The 14989-nt window shown below is 29.7% G+C and overlaps 2 protein-coding genes across 2 annotated transcripts; both read left to right on the plus strand.

Moving 5' to 3' along the window:
- Window positions 1–841: 841 nt before the first annotated feature.
- On the plus strand, window positions 842–5284 carry LOC102624407 (protein trichome birefringence-like 41). Its single transcript, XM_006477772.4, has 5 exons — window positions 842–1260; window positions 3618–3789; window positions 3996–4171; window positions 4271–4429; window positions 4811–5284. The coding sequence occupies exons 1-5, from the start codon at window positions 983–985 to the stop codon at window positions 5103–5105; spliced, it is 1080 nt and encodes a 359-aa protein (XP_006477835.2). The 5' UTR covers window positions 842–982; the 3' UTR covers window positions 5106–5284.
- Window positions 5285–7942: 2658 nt separating this feature from the next.
- On the plus strand, window positions 7943–11716 carry LOC102618803 (protein trichome birefringence-like 41). The gene is made up of 5 exons (XM_006477833.3): window positions 7943–8680; window positions 9316–9487; window positions 9599–9774; window positions 11020–11178; window positions 11307–11716. Exons 1-5 carry the CDS (start codon window positions 8361–8363, stop codon window positions 11617–11619), a joined length of 1140 nt encoding a protein of 379 aa, XP_006477896.3. The 5' UTR covers window positions 7943–8360; the 3' UTR covers window positions 11620–11716.
- The last annotated feature ends 3273 nt before the right edge of the window (window positions 11717–14989 follow it).

Genomic DNA, 14989 nt, shown 5'->3' on the forward strand with positions numbered 1-14989 from the left:
TAGGCTCGTTGGTGTCCGTTTGGAAATGAGGTTAGACAGCCGTACTTTTTAAGTTACAATATTAAAGTATTTGGTAAACACTAATTGCTGTATCTTGTAAGTTATATTAATATGATTTTTCACTTGTATAATAAAAAATTTATTATATCTTTAATAATTCTGTCAAAATTATTATTTAAATTTTATATTTACCACATATTATTAATTTTTGTTACATAATTACAACTTTTTTACCGTAACAGCTGTAGCTTAAAAGATACAGCACCTCAATCTCAAACATGGCCTTAACCAATGTCGAGACTTCGAGGGCACTTATTGGAGTCGATCCTCATAAATTTGATGTTTAATTTCCTCCTACAAATATGGTTAGAGGCAAACATATTCCTCAAAATGTTAGTAAAAATAAAAATCTCTAGATCTAAATTATATTATGTTATATATATATATATATATATCTATATGAATTTAGACTCTATTACAACAAGCCACCAGCCATTCCAACAAGTCAACAACCATAACTATCAACAACACTTTTTTTTGTGAAAATTAATTGCTTAAATTGCCTTAATAAGCATGAAATTAATTTTACATAATTAAAATTCGAATACGTTTACATACTGTTAACTATAAATAGTTGTGAATTATGGACCGTAATATTACACGTGGCAAAATCCTAAACTGGCATGCATTAGACTAATTATGCAACTGCATGTGCACGATCATTGCTCTCCTGAAAATGGGAGGAAAAAACCAAATCCATGCATTAAATTTTCACAACCCAGAATAGAGAAATTTTAAACAAAAAAACAAAAGAGCATCGACATGACCACTGAACTGGCACCACATCTTCTGTCTCTATACGCAGTAGGAGCAGAAGCAGAGAAAAAGCACTTTCAACACGCAAAAGCACTTCTTCTCCTATATAAGAAAAGCAGAACCAGACACACGAGATTATAATCATTTTTTGTTGTTCGGGGGCAAAATGTCTCTCCGGGCTACAAGCACCAGCTTCTCATTATCTGCTTCTGCTTCTCTTATTGCCGTTTTGCTTCTTCAGCTTATTCTTTATTCTCACCAAACAAATGCTGCGAGTTACTGTAATATGTTCACCGGGAGGTGGGTTCCTGATCAGTCGTATCCCCTCTATGATTCTGCCAAGTGTCCCTTCATTGAACATGAATTCAACTGCAAGAAGAACGGCCGGCCGGATCTTGCTTACACCAAATATCGATGGCAGCCGCGGGATTGTAATTTAAAAAAGTAAGTTTCTTTTTCTAATTAACCTTTTCATTATTATTTTGTGTAACTTTTTTTTTTGGTTTTCGTTTTTCCTTTTAACAAAAAGGTGGTGTTGGTGTTTTATAATCATCTATCTTATCACCATAAAACGAAAAGAGGGGCTTTTTAATTATCGTTTTTACCATCGGGAAAATATTATGTTAAAATTTAAAAAAGTGATAATACATGAAAAAGAATTTTTGTGATAAACTTGGAGTTTATTTAATTTTATAAATATTTTTTCTTTCATAATTTGTAATTAATCTTGTAGTATGTTAAGATTGGCTTCTTTAATGGATTGATAGGTAATTGTGATTTTTGAAGGATAATTAAAAAAAAAAAACACCTTATGAAAATTGTCGGTTCCTTTACGATATTTATTTTTTTAATTGGTTACATATTGATATTATAAAAGAAAGTCTACTGAAAATCTAAATAATTATAATACAAGTCCAAAAAACATATATATGTTTGGGTCCATTTTTTTTAATTTTATTTTCTAAATTACTTTTTTTATTTTGATTTTTACGGCCCTCCACTGACGCACACGCTATCAGAACTTTAGTGGCTAGATCAACTGAATAGCCTTTCTTTTCTTTTCTTTTTTTCTTTTTTTTTTATTGGTGTTTAGAAAATTGTCACATTTCTAGAAATACACATTGTGCACGAGACATCGTGGCATCATGTGAGGTTGGAATTGTTCCGAAATTTTCAATAACATACACATCTAGCGCGTGGCCAATTAGAGGCAAAAAGAATGTTTTGACTTTAGATTTTAGAAGGATAAATTTTAAATTATCCTTTTTGTGAATTAATAATTTTTATATTATTTCTCTCACTTTTTTAAGATGTTAGGTTATTTTTATTTTTATTTAAAAGATAAGATAGACTGATAAAATGAATTATAATTTAAAAAATAAATAAATTCAAAATAATTAATTCAAAAGGATAATCCGATATTATCTACTGTAGAAACAACAATTTCGCTAAAACACTCGACCGCGGTGGCGTGTACTCCACGCTCTCTAAAACCGCGTGGGAAATCATGTAAAACATTTTTTTTTTTTTGGCTTTTTGCTTTTTACTTTTATCATTTTGGTTGCTTTGAATTTTTTTATTTTTATTTCTTCAACATTTGACAGAGATTCTCTGCTAGGTTGTGGCATGTCATAGGGGAATTAAAACAGTAATTCAGTGCCGTCATGTTCACGGGTCTTGCAATGGGATGCTTTTGTTTACTTATTTAAATTGATGTTTTTCCATTATTGCGTCCATACTTGCAATGAATTTTTTTTGGCATTTTAAAATAAATAAATGTGTTTTTAGTGTTATAGCGAGACTCAATTAGAATGAAAATAATTTTTTTTTCTTGAAATTATGAATCCAATTACTCCATAATATAATTAAATTAATTTAACAGGTGGCTTAATGGGTTTGATTAAATTGAGAATCTATGACATGCTTAAAATTTAATCCTAGTCCCTATCATAATACCACTCAAGTTCCACCCCATTTTGGATTTATTAACTTTATTCTCCATACCTTGTCCCCACCGTAAAATGCAATTCCTCTATCATTTTTATTTATTTAGTCAGACTTTCTTAAATTTCTCAAAGCACGTGAAGAGAAATTTTTTAATTTTTATTTTTATGAATGTATTTTTTTTATAAAAAAATGAGAATATGAAATACTTAATATTAATTTAGCTATTCTTGATTTGAGTTTTATCTATATTTCCTAACTTTTGTTCTTCCTTGTTAATAATGGGGTAAAAACTCGTTTAGTCCCTATATTTTGAAGTTAGTGCTCGTTTAGTCCCTATATTTTTAAAAATACCTCAAACCATCCCTATCATTAAATTATTGACACTTTTACCATTATCTTTTGTTCCTTTTAACTTATTTTTATAATATTGCCCTATTATAATAAATTTTTAGACATTATTAAAAAGAAAAAATAACCGTATTATAATAATTTTTTTAGACATTATTAAAAAAAAACAAATTACCAGTTTAACACCAAAAAATAATATCCAAAAAAGAAACATTATTTTATTTTTGAGTTTAATTTGATAATTTAATTTTTTATTAATATCTAAAAAAGAAACATTATTGTAAAAATATAATATTGTAAAAGCAAGTTAAAAATAATAAAAAAATAATGGCATAAGTGTCAATATTTAGTAGCAGGGACGTTTTGAAGTATTTTAAAAAATACAGGGACTAAATGGACACTAACCTCATAATATAGGGACTAAACAAGCTTTTACCCTTAATAATGTGCAAGAGAAAGAATATTTGAGAATTAAGCTAGTATCCTAATTAAGCTTTTGCATGCAGATTTAATGGGGTGAGATTCTTGGAAAAATTCAGAGGGAAGAGCATAATGTTTGTGGGAGATTCTTTAAGCAGAAATCAATGGCAGTCATTGACTTGCATGCTTCACTCTTCAGTCCCCTATGCTAAGTACAATCTTACAAGAGTTGATGATGTCTCCATATTCACATTCACAGTAAGTCTTCTCAAAATACCCAATTTTCTTTTTTCAATATATAAATTCATATAGTTTTTCAATTTTCATAATATTTCGTTACCTTTCTAATGTTAAATCAAAATGCTAATGAAAAAAAAGAAGCCAAAACATTAGGGGAAATGTCAATTTCCCTTACTCGTATCATTTTCCAAGCTCAAGAATCAAAATGTATATATTGATTACAGGATTATAGAGTGAAGGTGATGCTTGATCGCAATGTTTACTTGGTAGATACTGTGAGGGAAAGAATTGGTAGGGTTTTGAAATTAGACTCAATTCAAGGTGGTAAGCTCTGGAAAGGAATCAATATGCTCATCTTCAACACTTGGCATTGGTGGAACCGCAGAGGACCCACTCAGCCGTATGTTCAATTAAAATAATATTTTCTTATAATTAATATGATGAATATTTTTATAATTATTTTGCTTAATATGAGAATTATGGCATTATTTATTTTCAGATGGGATTTTATAAAAATTGGAAATAAAACTCTAAAAGACATGGATCGCATGATTGCTTTCGAGAAGGCACTAACAACGTGGGGACATTGGGTGGATGCAAATATCAATACTTCAAAATCCATGGTCTTTTTCCAAGGGATTTCTCCTTCTCATTACAAGTAAGTTTCCAAATATATAGTTGCTACTTTCCCATTATTACTTTTATGGCTTCTAACTAATATCATTTTTGTTGATTTTGGATTCCATGCTAATTTAAGTAGCATTGAGTTTTTAAATATTTTGTATTTCACTTGGCACAAAATCATATGATTAGAATAATATTCAGATTTGATAGCCGACGTAAATAAGATAATAGTTGTTTGATGTTGACATTTGAATACCCAATAAAATAGTTTGCGCAAATAGAAAAACATTGACTAGATATATGCTAGATAAAATCAATCGTTATCAAATGCGTGACAGTCGTTTATTAGGAGGTGAATGAATTATGTATATTCACACACACCTAATTTGGGTCATTGAATTTTGATAAATACTAGTGGCACGGGGTGGCATGAACCGAGTGCAAAGAGCTGTATCCGGCAGAGAGAACCGGTGTTCGGATCAACATATCCGGGAGGCCTGCCGCCGGCGGTGGGGGTGCTGAAGAAAGCGCTAAGAAAGATTAAAAAACCAGTGAAGTTACTAGACATAACAAATCTCTCACTGCTGCGTAAAGATGGGCATCCTTCGATCTACGGCCTTGGCGGACCCACAGGAATGGACTGTAGCCATTGGTGCCTTGCTGGTGTTCCAGATACCTGGAACGAGATTCTTTACAATATGATTCTTTGATCATTATTCATTTTATTATTACTATTATATTGGTTAATTTAGTTAAAGATTAAATCTGGGGTAATTTGCTCAAGAATAAAGCTTGTTTGAGCTACATCCTCCTGATTTTTTATACCAAAATATTATCTCTGTAATAAAACAATTTTTATTATTTTTTAATAGACGATTGAATGACTCTATCATTGGGGTGCGGCTAGTAATACAGAAGGTAATTTTGTTGTAAATAATAATAATAATAATGGTCCGACCAATATTCTTTGTCCTCATTGTTAAAGTCAAGTCTCCTCATATGGTTGTCAGAATATGATTTAGTTTAATTTAAGAATAAACTTCTTCGTTCTTCTTTAATTGGAGCAGATTTTTGGACTAGTGCTTTAGATTAACACATTAATATAGGTCTTCATTCATTCTTCTTCAAAGCCTTATTCAACTTCTGTAGTTGATAAAGTCACTACATGCTGAAGGCTTGCATTCGAGTTGATGGTACGATTACAAAGAGTAAAGATGTATCCTCTTAAGAAGCTTCTTCCATCAAGTTCTCCTTCACAATCTCAATCCACATATCCCACCAAACTCCAATCTTGATACCTATCACCTCGATATATCAAATTATAGTTGGATATGCTCTTACGTGTCTCAGAATCCATTCAATTGTTTTCTAGTGCTCTTTCCAGGTCTTGCAGTGTATCTGCTTACAACAGTAGTCGCTTGAGAAATTAATGTCAAACCTTGCAAGCACCATTGCAAACATGAAGGGTCCGTTTGGAATGTAACTTGAAATGTACAACATTAAAGTGTTTGGTAAACACTAGATGTTATAGACTGGAAAATATGCTGATATAATTTTTCACTTGTTTAATAAAAAATCTATTATATCTTTAATAATTTTGTGAAAATTATTAGTTAAAATTTATATTTACTGCATACTACTAACTTTTGTTTCATAGTTATAGTTTTTTTTTTTCCACAACAACTGTAACTTAAAAATTACAGTACCTCAATCCCAAATAAGACCTAAATAATATACGACACTAGTATATGGGACCTCTTTCACTTTATTTGCCTCATCTGATATTGCTCCATTAAGAATCTAAAATAGCTTGCCAATAGAGTTTGAACTGGCTTGGACTGCTACATTTCAAAATTGTGGAGGACTTTATTTACACAAGGTTCATGCGAATTATCCTTTTATTAGTATCAATCCTCCAATATGGAAAGTCAAAAAAGATCTATTGTAAAAATCAAGGTTTTTCAAGAGTACAGGTCAACCCTTTTAGGAGGATGAAGCTCGAGGATGACAATACCTCCAAATTAAGATTAGGGATGACAAAATCCCTCGGGTTGGCAATATCTGGGCTCAAGCCGAGCTTGTATTTTGAACACTTGGGCTTGGCTCAGCAGCTATCTTTTTTTTTTGGGTTTTAAAAGCCCGAATTTCATGTTTTGTAACATTTTTCTTATTTTTTAAATTTATTTGACAAATTTGTAGTTGTTATTTTTATTTTTTTTAAAAATACGACGGGGTTTGGTAAGGTGGGCTTAAAGGTTTAACTATATGCAACATGTGGCTAAATAAGTTAATTTTTTTTTTTTAGATTCTAACTGAGAAATTCTCAAGCAAATTTTTTTTTTTTGGTGGGAGAAGTGAGGGACTAAAAAATAAATTTAAATTTAATCTATCACTTGATTTTTTAATTAAAAAATATATCTTAAATATTTTTATTTATTTTTAATAAAATCTGGACTTCCCAGGCAAGGCCTGGGCATATCAAGTGAAGCTATCTTGAGGTCAAAAATAGTTTTTTTATAACAGAATGTTTCAAGTGCAAACTATCACTCAGACCACAAATACAAGTAATGGTTTATTGAATAATTAAGTTTTAATTTTTGAAGGCAACTACAGATAAGGGGTCTTGGTGATATTTTGTTCTTTCTTTAAATATACATTTAATTTCAGTTGATTTTGAAAAACTAAGGAATGCCAAAAAGGAGTGGGGATGGTTCCACCAAAATTTGTATAAACACACTACACTTCAAAAAAAAAAAATTCCAGAAAATCTATTACTTTTATAAAACTTAAATAATAAAAAAATTTTGACAATTAATCAATTAAATCCTTCTTAACTTTTAGTGCCGCCAATGTATAAATGAAATAAATTTAACGATTTATAAATTTCCTGAGACGGAATTTAAGGTACTTTTACCTTAAAAAAATAAATTAATTTTATTTTCAACATGTTGAAGAGACTTAAATTTTTTTTAAAAATAAAACAAATAAATTAGGTAATAAGGATGTAACTGATTGGTTGTCCAAACTTCTTTCTTATTTGATTTTTTTTTTAAGTAATGCGGATTTTTTACAATGATTTAAAAACTGAAAGTAGTCGTAGTTTCACTATTACAATAATTTTACTAAAGAATTAGATTAATATACTTGCCAACTACTTTAAATCAAACACATATATTTTAACTATTATAGCTTTTATATATCCTATTAAATCTTGTGATGGAGAGATATGAATTATCCAATTATTGGAAAATGACAAGAAACATAGTTGTGTTCCAATTATGTTCACTCATTGCATTCGCCATATAATTATTGTATTCACATCTACGTAGATCTTTGTATGGCAAAAACACAGTTTAGATTCCATAAATATGTGTTTGCACGTGAAATTTGAAACCCTCTCTTCTCTTCTCAAATTTTATGCCGCATCACTTGAATTATAGATTTTATATCTCAATTATATGCACATGCATAACATTATTAATAATTCAAAGGGAACGAAGCTCTTTTACATTTTTGGCTGTAAAGCAGAATATGTATGACTAGAAGGGAATCTTTCCTTTGAGGGATAAAAATTACATATTGAGCAAATTAAATTGAGTAGAGACATTATGAGATGTAGACTTTAAGTCTCTGGAAGAATTTGGTCCTATCAGAAAAAAAAAAAAAAATGTAGTGGGGGCAAAAAAAAAAATAAAAAGAAGAAGCAAAATTCCCACTTAAAAAGGAAGAAGAAAGAGGGGAAAAAAAAAGAAAAAAAAAAGGAATCATGTCTTTGTCTTAAAGCAAACCCAACTGTATTCCTTCTCTTAAGAGCATTTCTAAACTATTCAATATACTTTTCTCTAAAATTATATAGTCCCTTAAGTTGAGACCTTGTGTTATATGATATATTCTCACCACAAGCGCAAGGACAACTCATTATCAAAGTCCTTATCCTTTTGCTCCTCGTTTCTCTTTCATCAAAAATGGGATATGGGTTTCATAACTTTCTCTACAGTATTGCTTTTGCAGCTGTTGTTTTCGTCTCTTGTCTTCATCAATATTCAGACGCTGCTACGTTTCATGATGGTGATGACCAACGACTTAGTGATGTATCATTAGGTAATTCAAAAGTGGGCGGCTGTGATTTCTTCCAAGGGAGTTGGGTTCGTGATGACGCTTACCCTCTTTATGACACCTCAATTTGTCCATTTATCGAAAGAGAATTTGACTGCCTCAAAAATGGTCGCCCTGATAAACTGTATCTCAAATACAAATGGAAGCCTACTGCTTGTGAATTGCCAAGGTACCAATATTTATTTTATGTTTCTTGTTTTGCGTTCCTTGCTTCTAACAACTCAAAATTTAATTTCGTGCAGGGACTTATTTATTTATTTATTAAGTAGTAGGATGGTAACTCAATTTTCTTCCCTCCCATGGCACCCTAGACTTCTTGTACCATTACAAATTTTTTCTACATAAACTGTTGTGTGTTTCAGTCATCAAGAATAATTATATATATACACACACACATGTACACACATTAATGATTTAGTAAGCGATGGTGCTCATCTTATAGTGGTGTCATCATCACTTGATGATATTTGGTTAATTCATAATCTCAACAATATTCATAATAAGTCATAAAATTGTGTCACGTATTCAGTGTTCACTTTATGGTGAGTACTGGACGACGTAAAATAATTTTGTGCCGCTTCTGTATTTTATAGATACAAGAAGCATTTGGACTTGATCAGGTATATATACATGCAATGTTCACGGAAGTCTGTCTAGTTAAGCAAATAACAAAACATAAAGCATGTACTTTTCTTTTATTTGAGAGAATTTGCAAATATGGATATGGCGGTGCAACTGCAATTACTAAGAACTCTAGCTTTCTATCTATGTATCTATATATATATATATATATATATGATGCAGATTCGATGGCCGGGATTTCTTGAGGAGGTACAAGGGGAAGAAAATATTGTTTGTGGGGGACTCTCTGAGCCTAAATCAATGGCAGTCACTTGCATGCATGTTACATGCTTCGGTGCCCCAAACAAACTTCACAATCAGCAGAACAAATGGCGTCTCAACCTTCACTATACCTGTAGGTTTATTAAATAACCTTTATTAATTGCTAAACATTAACATATACATGCTTCAATTAGTTAATTAAGCCGAGCTTTATCAATCAAATTTCTTATATTTTAATTTGCAGGAATATGACATTTCTGTGAAGTTAGATCGTAATGCCTTTCTTGTCGACATAGTAAAAGAAAAGATTGGCAGAGTTCTAAAGCTCGACTCCATTAAGCACGGCGATGCATGGAAAGGATATGACATGCTTATCTTCAATACCTGGCATTGGTGGCTCCATAAAGGAAGCAAACAACCGTAAGACAACATTGATTAACACAATTAATTAATTAATTATTACATGTATTCTACTATAGTATCCCTAAGAATCAGACTTACGATTAATTAATTATTTTTTTAAATCAAATTGCTGACCCTATGCCCAAGGAGTGGGACTATTTGAACCATTAATATTTTTCCTTTAAATCTATTTAAAAAGAAATATTTATTACTAAAAGTTTTAATTTTTTAAAATTCTAAAATTAACCCTCACTAATCTCTTTCTTCTTCAATTTCACTCTAATAAAAGTCTTTCTCTACCATCGCTATTTGTAAATTGAACTCTCTTATCTTATTTCTTGTAGCCATTAGTTCTTTTTTCTATAAGTAAATCATCGAATATTGTTTCTTCTCGATCTAGATGTTATAATAACAACTTATTTAAACACAGTATATTCAACGTAAATTATTGTTTTAATTGAATAATTTATAAATTGTAGAAGTATCTTGTCAAAATCTAAAACATCGTTTTGGTGATTAAAATGGAGATATTTGTTAGTTTACATCCTTAACTTTAGATAGAAATTAGGTGATGCTAGATTTTTCTTTATGAAAATTTGGATGACAAAGGGCATTCACCCAAGAGTGGTGCCTAATGACCTAAGATTATTTAGCAATTAAACTACACTTTCTTGTTTGGAACAACTCTTGGGTTGATGTAAGTTACGTTATTATGTAACTTAGTAAGATAAATAAAAAGTTGTATTTAGATGTTGGGTTTAATTTGTTTATTTTTATTCTTGATAGATGATAGGTTACGACAATTTCTATTTGAACAATCTTCTCATCATTACTCATATTCATATGCAATCTATCACAACCGAGAGAGAGAGCGTGAGAGAGAGAATGGTAAGAAACTAAAGAAAGACAAAGTGGTTTGTTAGAGAAATTGAAAATAGGGTTAATTAGGTAACTTTATCCCATATTTTCTTAATAATAAAAACATTAATTAAAAAAAGGGTGTATCGAGAAAAATCTTAGATTCAAATAGGCTTACTCCCTGCCTAAATCATTGTCGACAATTAAATGAATTGATCGATTGAAAAACAGAATCATTTTAAAGAATTTTAAAGAGTTTGGTGGGTTTTGAAACAAAACGTGAGAAACGATAATTTTAACAAATAAAGAGGGAGATTTTGATAATTTTCTTATTAATTTAATTGAACGAAATATAATGTTCAAGAATAATTGATAAAATTAATTTGTTTTTTGAGCTTGATTCAGATGGGACTACATTCAAGAAGAAAATAATATACAAAAAGATATGGATCGTTTGGTTGCGTTTAACAAAGGACTCACTACTTGGGGGAAGTGGGTTGATTCTTCCCTTGATCCTACCACCACCAAAGTTTTCTTTCAAGGCATTTCTCCTACACATTACAAGTAAGCACTTTCAGCTCATATACATACATAATAATTCAATCTGTCCATTGCCCTCTGAATCAATTTGTGCTTGACAGGCCATCAGTCGATAAATTTATTTTTTTCCCCCTTTTTTATATGGTGGACAGTGGCCAGGAATGGAGTGAGTCGAAATCAACGTGCGTCGGACAAACCCAACCAATAAATGGTTCAACATATCCCGGAGGTTCACCGCCGGCGGTGGGGATTGTGAAGGAAGTCTTGAGCAGTATGTCAACGCAAGTTACTTTGCTGGACATAACAACACTGTCTCAGATGAGAAAAGATGGCCATCCATCAATATATGGACTCGACGGCCAAAAGGGAAGTGATTGCAGCCATTGGTGTCTTGCTGGCGTTCCTGATACTTGGAATGAGATTTTGTACGCAATTCTTGTTAGCGGAAGAAATGCAAGAAATTGATGATGATGATGATAAAGATATTATTCGGATCAACTATATTTGAAAGTAAAAATAATTCTCAAACTTTCTCTAATGGATGTTCCAATATTCTAATCAAATAATTTTTAAACAGTTTATTTAGTTGGTCTTTCAAGTTTGAACTTTAAGAAGTGTAGAAAATTAAAAATTGATTGGAGTTTTGTAGCCCTCTCTATTCTTTTAAAAAGTAATCCTTAGGGAAAAAAATCCCTAATGGATATATTCACGTTTCTTAATTGTGTAACAACATACTAAATTTAAACATTGACTAAACTGAATAGAAATGGCAAAAAGTCCGGGTCAAGCTAAGCCTCCCACATGAGAGCCTCGACAAGGTTTAAGGAAAAAACCCCACCTAAGCCTAATCCCTTTATTTTTTTAAAAAATAAATTTATAAATAGAATAATATATTAAAATTTAAAAAATAATAGAAAAATAAAAAAAAAGTTTAAATTCCTAATTCATATATCAATAATGAATAAAAAAACTTAAAATTATAATATTAAACTCTATTTTAAGTGTTAATTAATTAAGCAAGTGATTGAATTAGAGAATTTTGTACTAAAAAATTAGATCTCTATACTTTTATTTGCTTCACTTTCTTTATTTATTATTTTATTTCGAAATATTTATTTATTTTAATTCATTGTTGATTATAACAACTTGATTATTATTAACTCATTTCAAGTTTACACCCATTAAAAAATTTTGAAAAAATAATTAAAAGCCCAAGCTCGGCCTGGCCCATGGGTTCGGCCCTTACACTTCCACTCTAATGGACTTGGGCTTGGGCTTGGGCTTGAAAAAACCCGACACAAGCCCGCATTTTATCATCCCTAAAATTGGATATTATTTCGATGGGGTTGTAATGAAAATTGTAAATTAACTTGGGACAAATGAAGAAAACATTAGAAATATTTGGGTTGGGACTAGTTAAAAGCCTAGGAACAAGCCCAGACTTTTTAATTTATAAATAAAAAATAAATTAAATTTAAATAAAAAGAAAAACTCAAAATATTAAATTAATATTTTTATATTAATGTTTGTGATTTATTATGTTGTGTTACTAATATTTTGCGTATTAGACTATTATTTTATTATGTATTGGGTAATTATCTTTAATTTAAATATTTTTTAATTAATTTAAAAATTATTTCCTAATTAATGAAAAAAGCATTGGCCCGCCCCAAGCCCGTCTAGGCCCGACCTAAGCCCAATCCATCCATACTTGGATGAGCTTTTAAAGAACTTGTGCTTGTTATCAATAATATGACTTGAGTCTGAGCTTGGAAAAACTTGGCCCAAGCCTACATTTTGCCAACTCTATATAGACATAAGTATTCAATTTTGAAAAAAGGTAAAAATTATATAAAAGATACATATATTATTTAAACTTTCACTTACACCACCTAGCTCGGCTAACTACTAAAAACATTTTTATTTTATTAACTCAAGTATTTATTGAAGCTCGAACTTATGACCTAAATCCTAAGGACTCCTTATTACTGGAGTTAGACTTTAGTTCACTGGAAAAATAAAAAATTCACATGTATGTATATATTATGGTTAATTTTGAAGTATCTCTTTTTGAATTGACCATCTTCAAATCACCTTCTTACTTTTAAAAATCTCAATTTACCTCCTAATTTTTGTTAAAAAGACCAAAAAAAAAAAAAAATCAATCATCAATCCACCCCCATTTTTCCCTTATCCTTTGAACAAAAACGAGAGTAACTTAAGATTTCAAAAGTAAGAGAGTTATTTGAAAATAGTCAATTCATGAGGAGTAATCCAAAATTTATCCTATAAATTATCTAGATTTTAATTGCAAACGGCTACCTTAAGAAAATAATAAATTAAAGTCACATAATTTACTAAATAAGTTTCTTAATTTAATTCATTTTGAGGCACTAATTTATTTTTTTATCTTAAAGGTAAAGAAATTCATTTTTGGTTTCTTATACTTTAAATAGGACAAAAATAAGTACTTATAAATAGGTTTATTACTCATCATTTTCAAAAACTTTATACATTTTATTAACTATCACTCGTCATTATCACAGACTTTTTTACTCATAACTATTTCAAAAGATTTTCAATGATACATGATGCAGGTATAAGGTATTGATTCAAAATCAAGGGTAGTGCTATGATACATTATGATGTATCATACATTATCTCAATAGTCGTGTCCAACAATTGAAAAGTTGAATCAATAAAATTATATTTGAGTTTATAAAACAACTTTTGGATTTGATGTATGATATCATAACAAGTCAAATATAAATTAATTCTATACTTTTATTTTAGAATCAATAATAAATGAATCAGGAAAATTCTCTTTACATCCCTAGTTTAGCTCTGCCTCACTTCTCTAACGGTTATCGTTTGTAAAATATCCCAACACATCCTTATTTTTTGATTGTTAATTTGCTCAATTTAATAGTTTTACCCTGGTGAATTTGAATAATTGAAATGAAAAAAACATTTTTTAAAATAAAAATAACTGTGAATTATGTAAGTTTTTAAAAATAAAATCCTCATTTATTTCTTAGAAAAGATCTCAAAGATAACAAAACAGATGAGGTTTACAAATCCTTGAGATATGACATATATTTTTAGTTATTTAAATTAGGAGTGAGTAATAACAAAAAAAAAAAATATTATTATTTAAATTAACAATATAATTTTTAATCATGTAAAACATGTTTTTTTATAAGAGAAGCTATTTGAAGACTAACGGCAAATAGGTTTTTTATTAGGCTTATTGCTGTCATTACTTAATTTTCCAAATTAAATTAGATAAATTTTACAATTTTATTATTAAAAAAAAAACTTAACAGTTTGCTGATTTTTTGTGAACATTTTTATTGATCTCCCTCTCTCTCTTTTTCAATTACGTATTTATTAAATTCTTTACTTACGAAAGAATTCAAAAAGGTGAGAAACAAAAAGCTCTGTTAATTACTCATAAGAATGTCTATATTAAACATGATTATCACTGCAAATAGGCAAGAAAGAAAAAGATCACACAATAATTTCTTTATATATTTTCGGAATTTATATAGCCTACTATTTTATATTATATTGGTTTATTCTACATACCCTATCACATTAATTATTTGTCCAGCACGGTAAAATTTTATTTTGTCTGATAAATTAAACACTCTCGTTCATACCAATCCTCAGCTGTCAACAGTCCTATATATAATTATCTTTCCATAAATGTAATTATAATATAATCTAACAAACAATAATGTTAATTAATCTTCAAAACATGGCTCAAATCTGATTATATATATGTAAAATCTAGATACAACTTTAGTCACAATTCATAGCCTTTATTTTAAAA

Source organism: Citrus sinensis, chromosome 3 (genome assembly GCF_022201045.2).
Source record: "Citrus sinensis cultivar Valencia sweet orange chromosome 3, DVS_A1.0, whole genome shotgun sequence".
NCBI lineage: Eukaryota > Viridiplantae > Streptophyta > Magnoliopsida > Sapindales > Rutaceae > Citrus > Citrus sinensis.

Excerpts from the sequence above, each read along its gene's own strand:
- LOC102624407 (XM_006477772.4), top strand. The coding sequence starts at position 983 with ATGTCTCTCCGGGCTACAAGCACCAGCTTCTCATTATCTGCTTCTGCT. Across the intron at positions 3,790-3,995 it reads TCTCCATATTCACATTCACA|GATTATAGAGTGAAGGTGAT; the intron begins GTAAGTCTTCTC and ends TATTGATTACAG. Across the intron at positions 4,430-4,810 it reads ATTTCTCCTTCTCATTACAA|TGGCACGGGGTGGCATGAAC; the intron begins GTAAGTTTCCAA and ends GATAAATACTAG.
- LOC102618803 (XM_006477833.3), top strand. The coding sequence starts at position 8,361 with ATGGGATATGGGTTTCATAACTTTCTCTACAGTATTGCTTTTGCAGCT. Across the intron at positions 8,681-9,315 it reads ACTGCTTGTGAATTGCCAAG|ATTCGATGGCCGGGATTTCT; the intron begins GTACCAATATTT and ends TATATGATGCAG. Across the intron at positions 11,179-11,306 it reads ATTTCTCCTACACATTACAA|TGGCCAGGAATGGAGTGAGT; the intron begins GTAAGCACTTTC and ends TATGGTGGACAG.